The sequence below is a fragment of the Coturnix japonica genome, chromosome Z (assembly GCF_054131305.1).
Source record: "Coturnix japonica strain WE chromosome Z, WE-NBRP24, whole genome shotgun sequence".
In the NCBI taxonomy this organism is placed as follows: domain Eukaryota; kingdom Metazoa; phylum Chordata; class Aves; order Galliformes; family Phasianidae; genus Coturnix; species Coturnix japonica.
The window spans coordinates 50,120,494-50,137,918 of NC_140702.1; the positions used below are offsets into that span (position 1 = coordinate 50,120,494).

At 40.7% G+C, this 17,425-nt stretch overlaps 1 protein-coding gene across 3 annotated transcripts in view; it reads left to right on the forward strand.

Moving 5' to 3' along the window:
• The first annotated feature begins 3,369 nt into the window (after window positions 1-3,369).
• TNPO1 (transportin 1) overlaps window positions 3,370-17,425 on the forward strand; it is a 55,724-nt gene continuing 41,668 nt past the window's right edge. For all 3 annotated transcript variants that reach the window (XR_014939306.1, XM_015848836.3, XM_085528624.1), the window contains exons 1-3: window positions 3,370-3,508; window positions 3,757-3,870; window positions 7,373-7,448. Coding sequence is in view for 2 of the 3 variants with exons in the window: in XM_015848836.3 (XP_015704322.2) it covers window positions 3,766-3,870; window positions 7,373-7,448 (181 nt within the window). In the remaining variant the exon portion in view is untranslated. The remainder of the gene's footprint in view (window positions 3,509-3,756; window positions 3,871-7,372; window positions 7,449-17,425) is intronic.

Sequence of the window (17,425 nt, forward strand, 5' to 3'; positions counted from 1 at the left end):
GTCATTTGCAGCTGTTTCTCCAACCTCGTTAGAAAAGCCGAGGGGTGTTCCTCTGGCTCTTGATGACAATCTGTTAACTTTGTCCAATTTAGCGCTCTTTATCCTGCTGCCTCTGTTGCAGTCCCTAGTACATTTCTGCATGTCCTAAGCATATCCACCCCTGCCCATGTCTATTAATTCCAACCTGATTCTTGTTCTGGCCTCGTTGTTCAGTCATCTTGGACTGCTGTCTTGTCTCTGTTCTTCTACAGAATTAATGCCACTACCTTTTTCTTAAAGGTGCACTGATTTTATTCTAATTTCCCAAAACTTACACTATAGAAACACCTTTCTCATTTCCAGTGCAGGATTTGTGGGCACTCACAGTTTTTAACACACCGCCACTGTGCAGTGTTTGTGTGGATTTACAGTTTTCACACACTGTCAACTCAGTCCTTTATGACTGGCTTAAGCATTTCCAGTGAGAGGCAGAAAACAGGTGAATTCACCCAGTTCAAAGCCCAGTTCATCCTGGAAGTCGTCAGAGCTGACCAGTCAGCAGCGTCCCACCTCGGTCACCAAATTCTGTCACAAAACTGGCTTGGCACAGTCTGCATATGTGGAGGAAAGAAGATTAAAAGGCAGATGTACAAAGTTCATGACCACAGGACACCTGCTCCAGTAGGAAGCGAGAAGCAGTGCCCCACGGCAACCTGCAATGGCTCCCACACCCCAGCCAGATGCACCCCTGCCCAGCCTCAACCCCACAGACTGATATAACAGGGCAAATATTATCAAGAAAGAAAGATCAGACTAACTCAGTTTTGTGGTTGTATTTTGAAGCTGTTTTGTTTAGATATGTTATTTTTGTAATAATACAGTTTGGTTTTGATACCACTGGATTCTGTCTAGAGTGCATCTGAAGCTTGGATAACATATAAATCAAATTTTAGCTTCAGTATTTGTGCCAGTCTTCTGCCTTTGGTGAGCTTCTGTCTTGTTAATGTATGTAGATGTAGTGTTTCAAGTTTATTTCTGGTACATTCTGCTGTTCGAGTGGGATGAAGTAGGCCATCATATGTTTTGATGGGTAACTTTCATTCCTGCAACTAAGTTTTAACACTGATTCTAAATTTCTTTGTACGTGAGAGAAGGAAGAAAGTCCTAGGAAAAAAAAGCTGAAAAATTATATGGAAAGAAGCAATTTTCTCACTTTTTCAAAAATATTATTTGCTTTCAATCAGTGGGTTTTTTTTTTCACTCAGTTAAATTATTTTCTTCTTGCCTGCTTCCTCATAGAACTGAAATGATTAGAAATGGGTAAGAATAACTTCAAGGTGATGATCGAGGAAAGAAGGTATCCAGCAAGATTAGGTCCTTGCTTTGGTACCTATATTAACTGAATAGTTCCCAGTGGCAAAAGATCCTCTATGAGACCTAAGGAGGAACGTACCCCTGAGGGCAACCATATAAAGCTTTCAGATGTCCCCCCCAATCACAGCAGCTCCCATTTCTAGTTTGATCTTTAGGTTTTTGTCTCTTTTCTACTGCAGAAAGACATGGAATTAATTCTGGTCATGTTCCTATGTCAGTTTTTCTTAGTTACAGACCCACAGCCTGCTTCTCTTCTTGGTTTTTCCTGTTCTGTCTCTCAGCCTTCCTTTCTAGTCTCTTCCCTTGTTTCTCATGTGTAATCTGATTTTTGTCTAGTGCATTTGGGTTTCCTGATCAAATTAGAAAGATGTAATCCTTATGTCATACATTCTGAACAGCAACTTTCGAAGCTCTAATCAATTTCACCCAAATTTGACAGCAAGCCAAATGTTTCAAAGATAATCAAGCTTCTGAAACCTTCCTGGTAAAGCAGCAGTTAGGGGAATGAGACTGAAATAAACATTTTGTTGGTTTGTTGGACCTCACCTTTCTTTTGCTCCAGCTGTATAGGCATCACTATGGTGTGCTCTGCTACATATATGTTGTGAACCACAAGCAGAGCTTTTAATGGCCTGAGTCTTTGCTTGACACTTTTCTGTGCCAGAAGAAAACTAGTGGGAATTCTCACAGCTTACAAAAATCTCCAATAAATTCCTTGTAACTGGTGGCAAGCCTTTACTCTCCCATGTAGTATCTCCAACTTGTAGGCATCTCAGTCTGATAAGCTCCCAAGAGGTGCACTGCTTTAGCAATTGGTCTCCCTAACAGCCCTGTGCTAAATGTGGCAATTTCTTAAATAGAAGATACTAAGAAACAAGTTCAGTTTTTTTTCTTTGTTGCTGTTATTTTAAAATTAGAATTTTGTGCTTTGCAATGGCTTTGTACTCTTACGTCCAATACTGCGTATTTTTTTGCTGTTTAGCTTTTCCTGATTCTTTTTCCAATGTGCATACATTCATGATTGATTAAATACTGTCCTCATTATCCAGATGTGTAGGTACTATAAGTACACCTATGACAGCCTGCTTTGCTGTTTTGATACAGGCAGTGCTGTGGGTGCTACTTTTGGCTCCTGCAAGGGTGGTGGCTGGCTGTAATAGGAAGAAAGTTAGTCCAGGATACAGCACCTGAAATCGGACATTTGATTGTGATGTAAATACTGTTTTAATGAAAGCTTTGGGGTGGCAAGACAAAGAGTCTCACACAGCAAATTACCTGAGATATGCAGCAATCAGAAATATTCCATTCTCTGTGCCTCTGTGCTGTGTGCCTGCCGCGCTCATACCCAGTGTTGTGCTACACCAGTTTCCGTTTCTAGTTTTCTGTTAGACAAGCAGGATGCTTACAAACATGGTGCCTGAAAATAAGATGGTACACTCTGAGGAACTGTTTTTCATATCTTAGACCACATTTAAGTCGCGTGTGTTTGTATTTTGGCCATTAGCATATGTATAGCCGATATAAATAGCGAAATGTAAGTATGCATTATGTTAAAACATATATAAATTGCTAATTTTGACCTCAGATCTCCTCTGATACATTTTGACGCTAAAGATAAAATATATTTTATATTCAAAGGGCTTTCTTTCTTGTCGCCCTCAGCCCTTCCCGCCTAGTTGGCCCTACTCCCTCTTTGCACGTCGAACTGCGAATGCAGCCGGCGTGAAACCAAGCCATGTAGCAGCACGCAGATGGCGGGCAGGTACCCCGTCCCTCGCTGCCGGCTCCGCTTTCTCGCCTCGCTTCTCGTTCCTCCGTGGGCGGCCGCCAGCCGCAGCTGTGCCGAGGGGCCGGGCGCCGCTATCCCGCGAGCCACGAGGCTGCCGGCGCTCTGCCTCGTCCCCTCCCCCTCGTGCCGGGCTTGGGGCCCCGACGCAGTGCCGGCCGGGACTGAGGCGGGCCGTGTTTTGTCGCCGGCAGGCTCCTGGCGGCGTGGGACGCGCACGGGGAAGGCTGACGGCGGCGCCGGCGGGCCCGAGGCAGCCCGGACGGGCGGAGGCGAGCCCGGCACTAGGACCCAGAAGACGCGCGGAGGCTCTGGCAAGATTACAAATTGGTCGTGACTCAGTCTCTCGGCGGGTGGCGAAGGGAGCAGGTCGGTGCCGTCTGCCCGCCCGGTGCGGGGCCGCGCTGGGGCTCGGGGCTGGCGGGGTGGTTGGCGGCCGCGAGGGCGGTTAGCGCTCCGCACCACGTCCCCCTTCCGTTCTCGTCCGTCCGGCCATCCTCCCTCTCTCCCTCCCACCCTTCCTCTCCTCTGCTTTCTTCTCCTCCCCTCCCCTCCCTCCCGCGGCCTGGCCCCGCTGCGCCGCTCACGGCGGCCGCCTGTTGTCTGCTGTTTTCCAGGCAGCCAAGATGGAGTACGAGTGGAAGCCCGACGAGCAGGGGCTCCAGCAGATCCTGCAGCTGCTGAAGGAATCGCAGTCCCCGGACACCACCACGCAGAGAGCCGTGCAACAAGTATCCTTAGCCGGGGCCTGCGCCGGGCGGGGCGGGCAGGGCAGAGCCGAGCGGGACGGTCGCCGCGGCTCGGGCGGGCGCCGGGGAAGCCGGGCGGGGAGCGCGGCCTGCGAGGCGGACGGAAGGGACGGGACGGGACGAGGCCACGGCCGGGCCTGCCCGGGGACCGCCGCGTTGCGGTGGGCCGAGCCTCCGCCGGAGCGGGCGGCCGTGGCGCGGCGTTTGAACCTCCGGCACGGCCTGCGGGGCCGTAGGGCCGCCGTGCCCCGCTGCGGGCCCGGGCACCTGTTGCGATCCCGAAGCCAAAGGCCGTTTCTTCTTTTTAAAGCCCTCGCTCTGGCGCGGCCCCTTCGGCGTCTGCCGCTTTACTGGGTTACCCCGCGCTGGGCCGCTGCCAGCGCCTGGCCGCGCCGAGGCGGGCGTGCGGCCTTCGCTGCGGCGGATCCCGCCAAGATCCGCCGGGGCCGCTGCCCGCGGGCAGGCCGCGACGCCTCCTACCCGGGGCTGCCTGCGGGCTTCAGCGCCTCCCGAGCCCATCCCCCGCCGGGGCTCGAGGCGAAAGACGGCGCTGGGGGCGGGAGGGCCCTGCTGGAACCGCCGGCGGCGTGCTCTCGGCGGCCTCTGACACTGCGCACTTTGCTGCGGGTGGGGTCGTTCCTGCCTTCCTGGGAGCCTGAGTTGGCGTTGTTAGACTGTGAAATTGGCAAGAAGGGATGATCTGCTGCCTGTGTCTTTTTTTTTTGGGCCAATTTGCAGCGCTTTTTACGTTAGTTGTTTGTGGTGGGATTTGTTTCTGATTCATTTTCCTGCCCGTCAAGTCTCCTGATTCTGGAAATGATGAAAGAGAGAAGAAAATTTAAGTTAAGACTAATAGAAACATAGCCCTTGAAAAATATCTGTTGTTTCCTGCTCCCAGAGTTGGTTGTGTAAGTGCTTTGGAAAACCACGGAGTCCTCCTGGCATTCTTTGAAGGATATGAGTTCAGTATCGTGATTCCTTTTTGCTTAAGGCATGTGCTTCAACGTCTTTGCAGACAGCATCAGAATTCATTGATGTAGGTAAGAAAAAGTGTATATAGGGTTATTTTAAAAAACAAGTCTATCTTAAGGCCAAATTTACTCAACCTATAGGCTTTGCTAACAGATGCAGTCAAATGTAGGACAGTTTCTGTTAATATCTAAACAGTAAAGTTATTTTTCGTCTTTATCATCGTATTCTTCGATCTGTGTTATAGATTTTTGAGATGCTTTTGCTGCCTCTGGAAAATCCTTCACAGTGTGGCTGAATAATGCCTTAAACAGGCATTCTTCTTTAGCATTTCAGATATGTAATTGTAGCAACGGTAGTTTTAGTGCAAAATGATTGTTTACAGCTCTACTTAAAAAAAAAAAAAAAGTAAAAAAAATAGTAGTATCTGCTTTATATTTTGAAAAATAGCAGTGTAGGTGCAGGATGGGCAACATAATGGATGCTGTCTGTCTGAATGATGAGCAGAACTTGGTTAAGTAAAAATGCTTTTAACTGATGTTTGAAATTCTTAAATGACAGCGGTAACTCCCTGCTGTGGTCAGATACCCGAGATTTCAGAGAGTTGCTCCTATGCTGGCCTGTGAAAGTTAGAGAAGTGGCACACTATGTCAATGTGTTCCGTGTCCGCATAGGAGAAAGTTTGATGTCTTATTCACAGACAGTGAAGTGTAACTTCAAGTAAATCTCCTTTCCAATTGTTTTTACAAACCTCTGGGATGGTTTCTTGTATTATAGGATGCTACTTAGCAGCATGTCCAAGCAGAATGATAGATCAGTGGTTTCAAATTTAAAGCACTTTCAGTCCTTAATATAAGATTGTCAGCGTGCTGTCTTGTACTTTCTGACACAGTTTTGACACATTTATGTGATTAGAACCTGATTGTAGTGAAGTAGGGAGCATAGGTTAACCAAAACCCTTTGTTAATAAAGTTAGAAATCAGGAAGGCTTTCAGATGTTTTTCAGATGAAAAATTAATTGCTTTTTGGAGAGGAAGAAAGGAAAAATGTAGGTGAAGAAGTTGTTGAGGAAAATATGGCCTTTTAGCTCCTTCTTGGTTCATTGACTGATTAGTTAAATTCCTATTTAATTCTCCTTTTCCAGTTCTTTCTGTTTGTCTGCTGCTGCTTTATATTTTAGCTGCTGTAATTCATTGCTATTGGTACTGTTTGACATTCTGTTTTGGTGGTCATGTTTCTAAAGCTTGGAGTAGAGGGGAAAATAAATTATGAGATATGATATCCTACATTTTTGCTTCTTAAAGAGCTTTTTGGCATGGAAGCTATATAAAACAATCTTTGGGTTTGTTTTTTATACTTCTTAGGGGCCATGTGGGATGGCCATACTGTTTTTAATTGGCTATCTATGGTAAGTGTGCTTTACTCTTCAGTCAGACAAGCTTCTCTGGCCATTGCTTGATGTATGTAGCTTAAATATCTAGAAATGAATTTAAGTTTGTGATTGGGACTAAGTGAACTAGTTGGTCATTGGAAGGAAAGAGACTCTTTAGAACTAGAAGGAACTTAATGGGCCACTGTATCCTAGCAAAAACATGTGGTTAAGATTTTAATTTTTAGCAATTCAGCTAAACAGCTAGCATTCACAGTGTATGTGAAGTAAATACTCTTTGAATTTTTTTTGCTAAATGTCTTGTTTAACCCATTTAGGTTTCATCAGTATGACTTGAGGATGGTGCTGCATGCTTATGGCTCAAAATACTGTTGTTCAGCAGAATACCAGTTAATACCAGGGTATGAGAACAAGTTATAAAGAGAATGCCAGATGGCTGTTCCAGCCAAACAGCAGCAGATGATATAGTAAATGTCAGAAAGACAACTGCATACCTTAACAGTGCTTCAAAAAATTAATAGTTCTTCCTTCAGTTTCCACAAGGACATAGTGGGAGAGGTTGGTACTGCTAGTAAGAAGCTCATTCAGAGAGCCAGCACTCTACAAAATGGATATGTATGCAGAGCAATTGTTCTGTAGTACTTGTTAAAGAAACAGTAGATAAGTTCCGTATGCAAATATCTGCCCACTTACAATTAAACTAATGCTTGCTATCAAAATCAGAAATTGCTTTTGTACTTTGATGCTGGAGTGCTTTTATTTACAACAAGAGAAAAACAAAGATGTGTTGTGAGATTGTGTCAGCTTTTGAGTGTAAACACTGAAATAAAAAACTGTACAGGAGCAGCATTTTTAGTGTTCTTACAAGCTTTTTAAGGGTTCTGTTAATTTCTCTTTCTGTCTTTGAATATTTATGTTGTGTTTTTTTTTTCCAGATTTCACAACTGAAAGGCATTCCTACAGTATGAGGACTGCAAACTCTGTTTTCAGTTTGTTTTTACTCTGAGTGTTTTAAACTTGTATGTACAATTGTTTGAAATGTTCAGAAGTTTAATAATTTTATCCAGGAAGTTAAAATACTGCATGCATAAGATTTGACTATTCCTTAACAGTTTCTCACTTCAGAAACTAGAACAACTTAATCAGTATCCGGATTTCAACAACTACCTGATATTTGTTCTTACGAAGTTGAAGTCTGAAGGTGAGTTTTTGAAATACTAACTCTTTAATTACACTTCTATTTTTCACTTGTTTGATTATTTTTTTTTTCCTTTACCTTTAAAGAAACAGGGAGCTGAATCCTGCAGTCATTTTGCTGATTTGTTGTTCTCTGTAGTTGTTGAGAACTCAATTATCTTCTTAGGAAGATTTGTGGTAATACATCTGAAAATTGATTGGTGTGTGTATTTTCAAAGTCTTAGCATAGATTCTGCTCTTAGTATCCTATGAAGTTTTCACAGTACTGTAGAAGCATCATACTTCTCTGAGACTGCTGTGAAACTGGAATAAATTTGCTCCATAGTGGTAAAATATGACTGAAGATGTTATCAGATACTCTGATAAATCCAGTTACGATCATAATTGTACTAGTAATTAACTTGCTAAACATTTTAATGGTCACATATCAGAGTCATTCAGAGAGAATGTCAGAGTCTTCATCCCAAAGTTTTTATTTTAGTAAAGTGCAGTCAGAAATCACTTGCAGTTTGCTATTGGTTTATTCCTATGGACCCTAGTACATGCTGTGTAATGCATTCTGTGTAGCCTCTACAAATGAGTAAATTCAGGCAGTTCAATTCAGGTTTACTTTAAGATCTGTTTTGGCACATCTGGTTCTTGTGTAAACATGTCATTAATATGTTGCATTGTATGGGATTTTATTTTTTTCTCCATGTCTTGCTATTAATACTTTTTTTCTGATTTCTGTTATTTCACCTCTTGGCTTTAGAATGCTTCCTTTATCTTTTTTAGTTTGAATTAGATCAGGTGGCCCTGTGACATTCAAAGCATCAGCAAGATTCTTTATCTTCTGTTTGAACTATTGTTTTGTTTGTGTTGTCTGTGTGCCTAGCAAGAATGGAAGGATAGCAGAGTCTAATATGTTTTTGTATTTGAAGACAGGGATATATCACAGTGGTTTTGGGTCTTCTTAAACATTATTAGGAAATTTCCTACATAGGTCTTGGGGAAGTCTTTGAAATTTGAGAGAGTGTTTTCAGGAGCTGAATCAGCCAAGATAATAAATTACTAAGCAAGATGCTAGCATAGATAGAGAGTATCCAGGACTTTAACATTGATAAATACGGTATCATACTTCAGTTGCTAGTGTGTTTTATACTATTAACACGAAAAAAAATAAAAGGTGTCTGTGGTCAGACTACACCCATAGGTATGTCGTGTAAGTCCCATATGAGACTGAAGAGGAGTAACTCTTGCTTCAGGGAAGATTTTCTCCTTCATCAGTGACTGAATTTTCAGAGTCATATTCTTGTCTATGACAGCTGTTCTTCAACTTTGTGTTTCAAGATCAGGAAATCTTCAAAACAGTTGGGGCATGGTACTGATTAACCTGCTGTAGATGTCCCTGCTCAAGCAGGGGCTGACTGTATCATCTCCAAAGGTCACTTCTAACATCAGCCATTTTGTGATTCTGTCATAGTGAGTCCAGTGTTGATGTTTTTTCCACAGAATTTACCAACTCCTAAATGTCCTGTAACTTCGCTATGTAGGACTGCTGAAGGATGGCGGGGGAACTCTTGGCTGGATTTGCTATGAATCCAATGACCAAGAGCCTTCTGTCATTATTCCTGCTCAAGCAAGGGAAAGAAAGGGACCTTAGAAATGCTATTAAGTAGTTAAGATACTTTTGCATCCTCTTTGGAACTGCAGGAGAAATGTGATGGAGTCTATCTTGAGTACAACTGGGAAAGTTTTCTTTACTTTCTCCTTCTTAAGAGGATTCTCTTGGCAGTCTGTCCTTTAAGGCTCTTGGCTAGGGAGGACAAGGACTGTGCTTTATACCACAGGCAGAAGCTGAGATATCCATGCTGTTGGAAGTTCATGCTTCTCTGTGACTATGTTCATAGCTTACTCAGTGGGGATTGAAATGTTACATTAGCTAGTACATGGGGCAGAAGAAAGCTTAGTGTGACAACAGGTGTGGCTACCCATACATAACACTTTTGCTACTGTTGAAGGTACTGCTGAGTAAACTGTGTGAAGATAACATTTAGGCAAAAGCTCCTGGAAGTTAGAATTCTGTAAGGGTGGACTGAAATGAATTTTAAACACCCTTATTTTATTTTAGTATGGGTTGTACCATGTTGTTTTTGGCCTCAGTCCTTTGTCTCTGCAAGCAAATAACTTTGCTTGCTTAGTTGGCTGCTCCACTGAGGCCTGCAGGCAGACAGTACTGAAGCTCATGGAATAAAACATGATCCCAAAATGTTGAAGACTGGGATACAGGTCTCTAGATGGTACTTACCAAGAAGCACTGTGCTCAAAGGTCATCCTTATTTGGGCAAAATGAAGTATGCGTTGTCATTCAAATACTTGTATTACTGCAGCTGTTTCTTCTTGGTTTCACAGGTGTAAAACTGGCAGATAAATGTGGTGCTACACTGGCTTGGTGCCTTATTGGGAGTACTGGGTGATGACGTCCACAATTGTGGCATAATGGGTTTTTTTATGCAATGTTGTATCAACATACTGTGAGATGGGACAGCCTGCTTGGATCAGCAAAAAATTACTATGTTACTTCCTGGTTAACTGTTCTCTGTTCAGCTCTGAAGAAAAGCTAAACTGAGGCTTAATAGTATCTGTGGACAATTCCTATTCTTGTTGTGCTTACATCCATTACTGAGTAAGGTCTTCACACCTCAGGTTACAAAAAAGAAGCTGCCTTTATGATATGGCAGAATTCACGTGGTATTCTGCATGACTTAATGCAACTTAAAAGATGGTGGATGGCTTAAATAAAATTGCAAGATTAAATAAGATTGCAAGAAATGGCTTTTTATAAACTGTTACTATGTTCCAGAGTAGCCCTATGGATTTGATGTGAATATTTTCTGATAAGTTTTGAAGTTTAAATTTGATTTGGGCTGTGTTTTCATGAGTCCTTTCCAATGTGGAGTATTTCTTTCATGGTATGTTGGTGTTAAAAGAAATTTGAAGCTGAGCAAGAAAAAGATTGTGAGAATCATGTATTGATTAACAAACTTGCACATTTGGGAACGAGTTTTTAATGAGCAGGATTAAACCAGAAAAGAAGTTCACAGGCTTTGACTAGGAAATTAAAACTATCTCTTCTGTCCTTCCCTCCTTCCCCACCCCTCTCGCCCCCCTTTACAAAATACATAATCTAGTCATTATCAGAAAGACTAAAATAGCTGCCAAGGGGTGAATCTGATATCTGGTGGGATTACAGTGCAGAAGTAAAGTAAGGTTAATGTACCCTTTAAAATGTACAGTTTCAAATGCTACATAGCATGGGTGGGGTTCTTCTATTGAAAACTGTAGCAAAATATTTTTTCCTCAACTCTGATACATTTAAAATAAAATCAAACTCAGTATTAGTAGTCAATGCAAGAAGTAATTGAGTTTCATAGACTTCTTAAGGGGAACAAAATTCTGAGATGATTGATTTTGTCAAATCATAGCATTAAATCTGTGTGGTTTTTTTGTCTTGTATGGCAGCCAATTCTTCTGTTCCATCCCTCAGTAGGGATATTGCAAAGCAGACTTCAGTAAATTTCTTCACCTAGGTAGTTTTATGGCATACATACCACATGTGAGAAGTGACAGTTATTTATTTTTTCTTTTAAGAGTCTTTAAAGAAACATTGAAATTATCCAGTGGATTGCGTTATGTGATTCAATGCTTCAGGAATGCTTTCTTGGAAGCCTTTACTCTGAGAGTATGGGATCTCCATTATTATCTCTTTACCTATTCCTGAATCCCATAGAAAGGGATTCATTCTGAAAGAGTAGGTATGGTAACAAGTTTGTTGATTATATCATCTGTTCTCTAGTTTAGTACCTTCATTTACTTATTCAGATTAGTGTATGTTCTTCAGAGGTGCTATTCACTGTAAGATCATCTGGGGTGTGAAATCGTACAATGTTTGTGTTGTCTGAAGTGACAGGTCAGAACTTCTCAGGCTTCCCCTTGGTTTTTAAGGTTATCAGACTTTATTATTATTAATATTAATATTAATTTTATATTTTAACTCTGAAGTAAACGAAACTTTATTTTTTGGGTAAGTTGGAGGTCTTCAGTCAGTTCTTTAATGCCTTACCTTAGCGTAGGTGAGGTGAATGTAGTCTACTACAAGAGTCATTCTTTGTATACCTTTGCCAAGTTGAACTCATGCACTCAGTGACACTTATTTTGTTCTTTTTCATGTTAAAACGTACTTAAAAAGCAGTATCCCTGTGTGGTGTTTCCGCAAAGAAAAAGGGAGTCATTGCTGATGTGGTTTCTAAATGCACCCAAGCAGAAGTAGTTGATTCATTTCTCAGGTGCTTGAGCCTAGAACAATTTTTAACTGTGGATTTTCTGTTTCCAAGAATAAAAGTGCACGGTCCCAGAAGATCACAAACTTTTAATACTATGATGTGATTTTTAGCAGAAATTTTAGTGGGTCAGATGTGCTCAGCTCAAGCATTGACTGTGCAGCTGGAAACAAGGAAGGCACATCACAGCACTAACTCCACCTCTTGCATCTGCCACACATACAGTCAAATCGAAGCTCACCACGTGTTCCACATTACATATGCTTATGCTGCTTGGCAAGTAAAACATTGGAAACCACTTCAACCTACCTGCATATGTTTGTGCTTGTGAAGACACGTTTTTTGTTATTAAGGAGGCATGCTGAATTATTAATTAATCATACACATTATACCACATATTATACCACATATACTACATTTATTCAGTTTCTCTCAGAATTTATAACTTTGATGTGCATGTCATGGCCACTTTTGGGGGGAGGCATGGAAGTAATACAGTAAGTTGAGGGTTTCATGACAAAGTCTAGAACGCAGATAAAAGTAAAGCACATGAAAAAAAAGGCCTGTATTTCAAAACATTAAAATTGATCTGTATTTCAAGATTAGATGTAATTTTAAATCATTATCATGTAAGCCTGGCTTTATAAGTTGTCAAGGAAGTAGCCAATGTAAGGTTGTAAAACAAAGCCTGATTAATAAGACTTTTGATTTATAATACTTCTGCAGATTGATGGAGTATTATTTACTAATAACATGTGATATTCTGCGTGGCAGTTTTTAAGCAGAATTCTTAGAAGAGTGACTGCAATATCTGTAGTGTATGCACCTTGGCACGGAAAAAATAGTGTTGCAGTCAAACATTCAACTCAGAACAATTTAATCGTGTCTCTTTGTTCTACTTTTATGGGACCTATCTTAGCAGAGAGAAATATCCTTTATTTCACAAACGCACCTTATTCATGTCATCACTTTTTGATAATGTGTACATTTGTGAACAGCTGTTGTGAAGTATGAAGCATAGGAAGTGTAAGATTAGATAAAAAAATCTCTGACAATCCCTAATCCTGACCTTGAGAGCTCACTGAGAATTGAGTCCCCTGCCACTGAAGCAGATATCAATGCATTAGTTTCACAAAAGCAAGTTTTATGTTCTTGTTGCCCTTCTTTTTTTATGTTTAAAAACAAAACAAAAAAACAAAACAAAAAAAAAACAACAGTTTTGTCATTTACATGTTAACTATATTACCTATTTTATATGCAGCCCAAGACAATCCCTGCTCGCTTGGTGCAATCCAGGCAAACCAAAAGCTTGGGCACTCATAATTCATAGAGTATCATCCTCTTGCTTCTTCACAAACAGGAATGATGGAGAAGTACCTTAGTGTGTTGGGGAAGGAAATGACAGGCTTTGTGCTGGAGCTACCTATTTGGCAATGAATGAATTCAAAGCTGAAGTAATGAATTTCTCTGAAGAAATGACTTGATTAGATGAATAGAAGTTTGTTCACTTTGAATACATTGAAGGTGAATGTTGTATTTTAAAACAAACTTTAAAATGAGACAATCCATCATGCTAATAGCTGTTGGAACACAAGGATTAATTGGATAAGTGAAATGAGGCCTTGTCATCAATTTGAGTAATTCAGAATACTGTTCAGACTATTCAGTGACTATTGGGGAGTACAAAATAAATGACTCTTGCCACCACTGGTATTGTGTAGGGTGCTGTGCATTGGAAGTTTTCCTGATTTCTGCTGCTGGCATCCTGTAGATACAGCTTAATAAAAAGTTGTTTCTTCAGTTAGATGTATTAGGTTGCATTCTGGGAAATGGCAAGATATAATTTTGGCACTAGTGGAGGTGTTCCTGAAATAAGAAACTAGAGAGTAGTTACGTGCTTTTAATTAAGTACTCCTTCAGACGAATTTCTTTTTTTTTTTGTTTGTTTGCCATTATTATTTTTAGAATTTTTTTTTTCCTTGTATTTACTTCACAAGAGCTCTTTCTATGCACAAAGGGCCAATCCTCTGCTACTTAGAATACTAGTGAAAATAAGACTATCTAAGAAGCTTTGGTATGTGTCTGCTGATTTTTGTTTTTCAAGTTATTTGAAATCCATCTTCAATCTGTTTTCAGTTTCTACCTCAGACTTCGTCAGCTGCCTTTCACTGGGGAGGAAGGAAGATAGGGAAAATTTGAGTGCAGAACAGTTGGAAGGAAACTCTAGAGATCATCAATTCCAACATGTGCTGACAGGCATGGGGCATCAGCCACCTCACTAAGAAGCCTGTACCCTTATAGCTCAGAAATGTTTCCCGGAGCCACCCAGCCTGATTCTCCCCTGGCAGCTCTGTGCTGTTTCCATTCTGCCATCAGTTTCCAGAAGCAGAACCCAGGCACCACCACTGCTTCCCTTCCTCAGGGAGCTGCAGGGTTCGCTGAGGTCCTCTTGGCCTCCTCCAGACTGGGTTAAACAGAGTATCCTCAGCCTCTTGTCACAGGTTGTGCCCTCCAGTCCTGTTACTGTTACTACCCATGTTCCCTCTTCTGTGCGCTTTCAAGTATTTTAACAACCTTTCTATATTGTGGAGCCCAGAACTGCGCGCTGTACTCAAGGTGAGACTGTAACAATGCTAAATACATTGAGAGAATCACATCTTCTGACTGGCTGGCTACTCTGTATTTGATGCACCCCAAGTGTGGCTAGTCCTATTGCTGCCAGGGCATGCTGCTGGCTCATACTGATCTTGCTCTGGAATGCTTTAAAAAGAATTACTGTGCTCCCTGTGCAGTAAGAAATATTCTGATTAAGGGAACATCCATTCTGATCTCTTGAAGTTATGCACATGCTTCTTCCCTTGAAGATACTGAAATAAATATCTGTACTATTCTTGCTTGAATGGTCAGTCTGTACCACTTCTGATGAAGCAGGTAATCTCACTAGGGAGTAATAACTTATTCAGGTACTGCAGGGCTAAGCTACCAGTGGAGAGCTGAATGCAATCTTCAGCCATTATTGGTACTCAAGAGCTTGGTCAAGATGTTGCCCTTCAGTATCTTCTACAATTAGAAGGCACAGCAAAGTGAAGTCTTCTGTGGTTCTGAAGAACAAAAAATGTCATTTAGAAAGAGCAGAAGGAATTTTTAAAGTGCTTTTCAAAAGCGGGAGTTATTCTTAGCTGCTTAGAGAAGTCAATTTTTTTAATGTTATGTATCTGTGGGTTAGGGTGCATTTTTATATGGCTTTTCAGATTGCTTTTAGGAAAGATACTCAGCTCTGTACCTAGGAATAATACTGTGGATTCTGTTATTGGTGGTGGTTTTTCTGAGGTTCCAGTCCTACTTAGTGCTGAAGGAGAGACATTCTTATTTGCACATAACTATTGCAAATGGACTAAGAGAAGTGATTCCTTTTTATAAGGCCAGATTTGGCTTCATGAAGGCAGTGAGCTAATCAGCTGTACGTGTTGCATCACTCCAAGATAACACACTGAAACTGTTCTGACATCACTGTTATGTTTAACATCAGGTCCGCCTTCTGACAGTCTGCAAAGAGGTCATGGTGTCTTCTGGCACCTACCCTCTTGAATAGGAGACACCATTTTACAGCTCTTACTCTGTGAACACCCATTAATACCTAGCTGCATGACAACTTGTCTGCTCAGGTAGGATTCTAACCTAGCATCGTGGCACCCATGCCAACTGCAAGTATTTTACTGAAGGGAGTAAGAGATTACACATGGCTTTATATTGTGAAGCACTTCATATGTTTTCTGTGTTGTTGCCTTTTTATTAGCTTGCTTGGACTTTAAAGTGTACTACAAAAACACATATTTACTTGTGTCATACAGGCTGTGATTAGAGGAGGTAGGGTAGTTAGAGAATGTACTTTAGAAACAGTTGTAAAAACACAGCTGTGGTCTGAAAAGTAGCTGATAACAGTTTTTTACAGGTATGCATCAATTCGGTTAGGCATTAAGTTCTTGAACTAATGCTAAGGCCTCTCAACAAACCTGAAAATCTACCAAGGGTTGAATTATGTTTGAATGGTGTAGTTTTATTGTAAAGCGAGGTGTGGTGAGAGCGAGATTCTTCCACTGATTACTTTATTTGGCACCAAAGATGCTATCAAATGCCAGAAGTCTGCTTCACTTTCCTTCTTTCTTGTACTATATGTTCTTGTAAGTTCTCTAATGTTGACTAAGATAGAAGGAGACAAGAATGTGGTATTTTTGATGGCTGAAACATATGGCGGACAGAATTTATCACAGAATCTCAGAAGACTAAAGAGTGTCTTATTCAGCTCTTAGACCATCTGCTTGTAATATTGGTGTTACAGAAAAAAAAAAAAAAAGCTCTATCTAGGCCTATGTTGCTGTTTTCTGACAATGTAGCTGTTAAGCTGTTGAACACTCTGGATTCCATAAATATCCTTCTACAGTCATGTCATACTCAGATTCTCAAACTCAGACTCTGACTGCAGTGTTGTTTTAGAAATTCCTGAGTATCAGATTCCATGCTACTTCTTTAACTCACATAGTTACAAGTCCAATTGGCAGTGTCTTTAGCCTGTATTCATGATCACTGCTTGCTACTTCAGCAAGGTGGTGATTGGTTTTGCATTTTATTTTTAATCTTCTTTCTTTCTGTTGCTTCATGAATTCTCTGTCATTTGACAGAAATGTAGAGACTTTCCTTCTAGTTCAGTGAGTTAAACCTGTGACTGATCAAGCATTTGAGTGAGAACTTCTTTCATTTGGTCATTCTCCACCAGAGCCTTAATGTTGGTAACTTCAAAACTTTGAACAAAATAATGAAATTATTCAATTTGGTTTGGCAAACAGTATTAACAGTATTACTGCTATTTGCCACAACTCTTAACCAAGTTCTGTGATTGTTAAAAGTGTGCCTGCTCATCCAGTATCTAGCAGTTTTATTTAAAATAACAACTTTTAACCATTTTTTTCCCCAGTCTTCCATAAAATCTGTTGGTCCTTGAAATAAAGTGAAACAGTATTTATTTTTTGTGCTGTTTAGAGTGTGGTAGGTATTCAAAAAAACGTGTCGTGGATGAAGTTTCAGAATTATTTCAAGTATGCATGTAAAACGTTACTTAAAGGTTTACAAAGCTATTCTACTTTCTGTAAAAGCTGTGTTTGTAAATCACTGTGTTTATAGTTTTGAAAAGCAACTCTTCTTTAAGAAAATATGAATGTGGAAACTAGATTAAAGAGTACATGATGGCTTTCTGGTTTTGGAGCTCAGGGAAAATCAGCTGGTGAGAATGAACTTCAATTTCTGAAGAAAACCCTCACTTCTGAGTACTGTTTTATTTATTTATTTATTTGTTTATTTTTTTATTTAAAGTAGCCCAGATCATGATAGATTACTTTTCCAACTGGCAATCAGACATCATGGGTGTACTGTGTGTCCCAGAATTTATGATGCAGTAACTTCAGTATTGAAATACCTCATTTTTGAAAGTAATTGCTTATTTTGCTTAGCATTACTTCTGTTTGGATATTGTTAATTTTGAAAGCTTGAAATATATCTTGTGCAAGCTGTAATTCTTGATGCAAAGGAAACTTGAACACCTTATTTCTTGCCCAGATTAGAGGTCAGAGAACTTACTGCACAGTGCCTACATGATGCGTTGGCATTA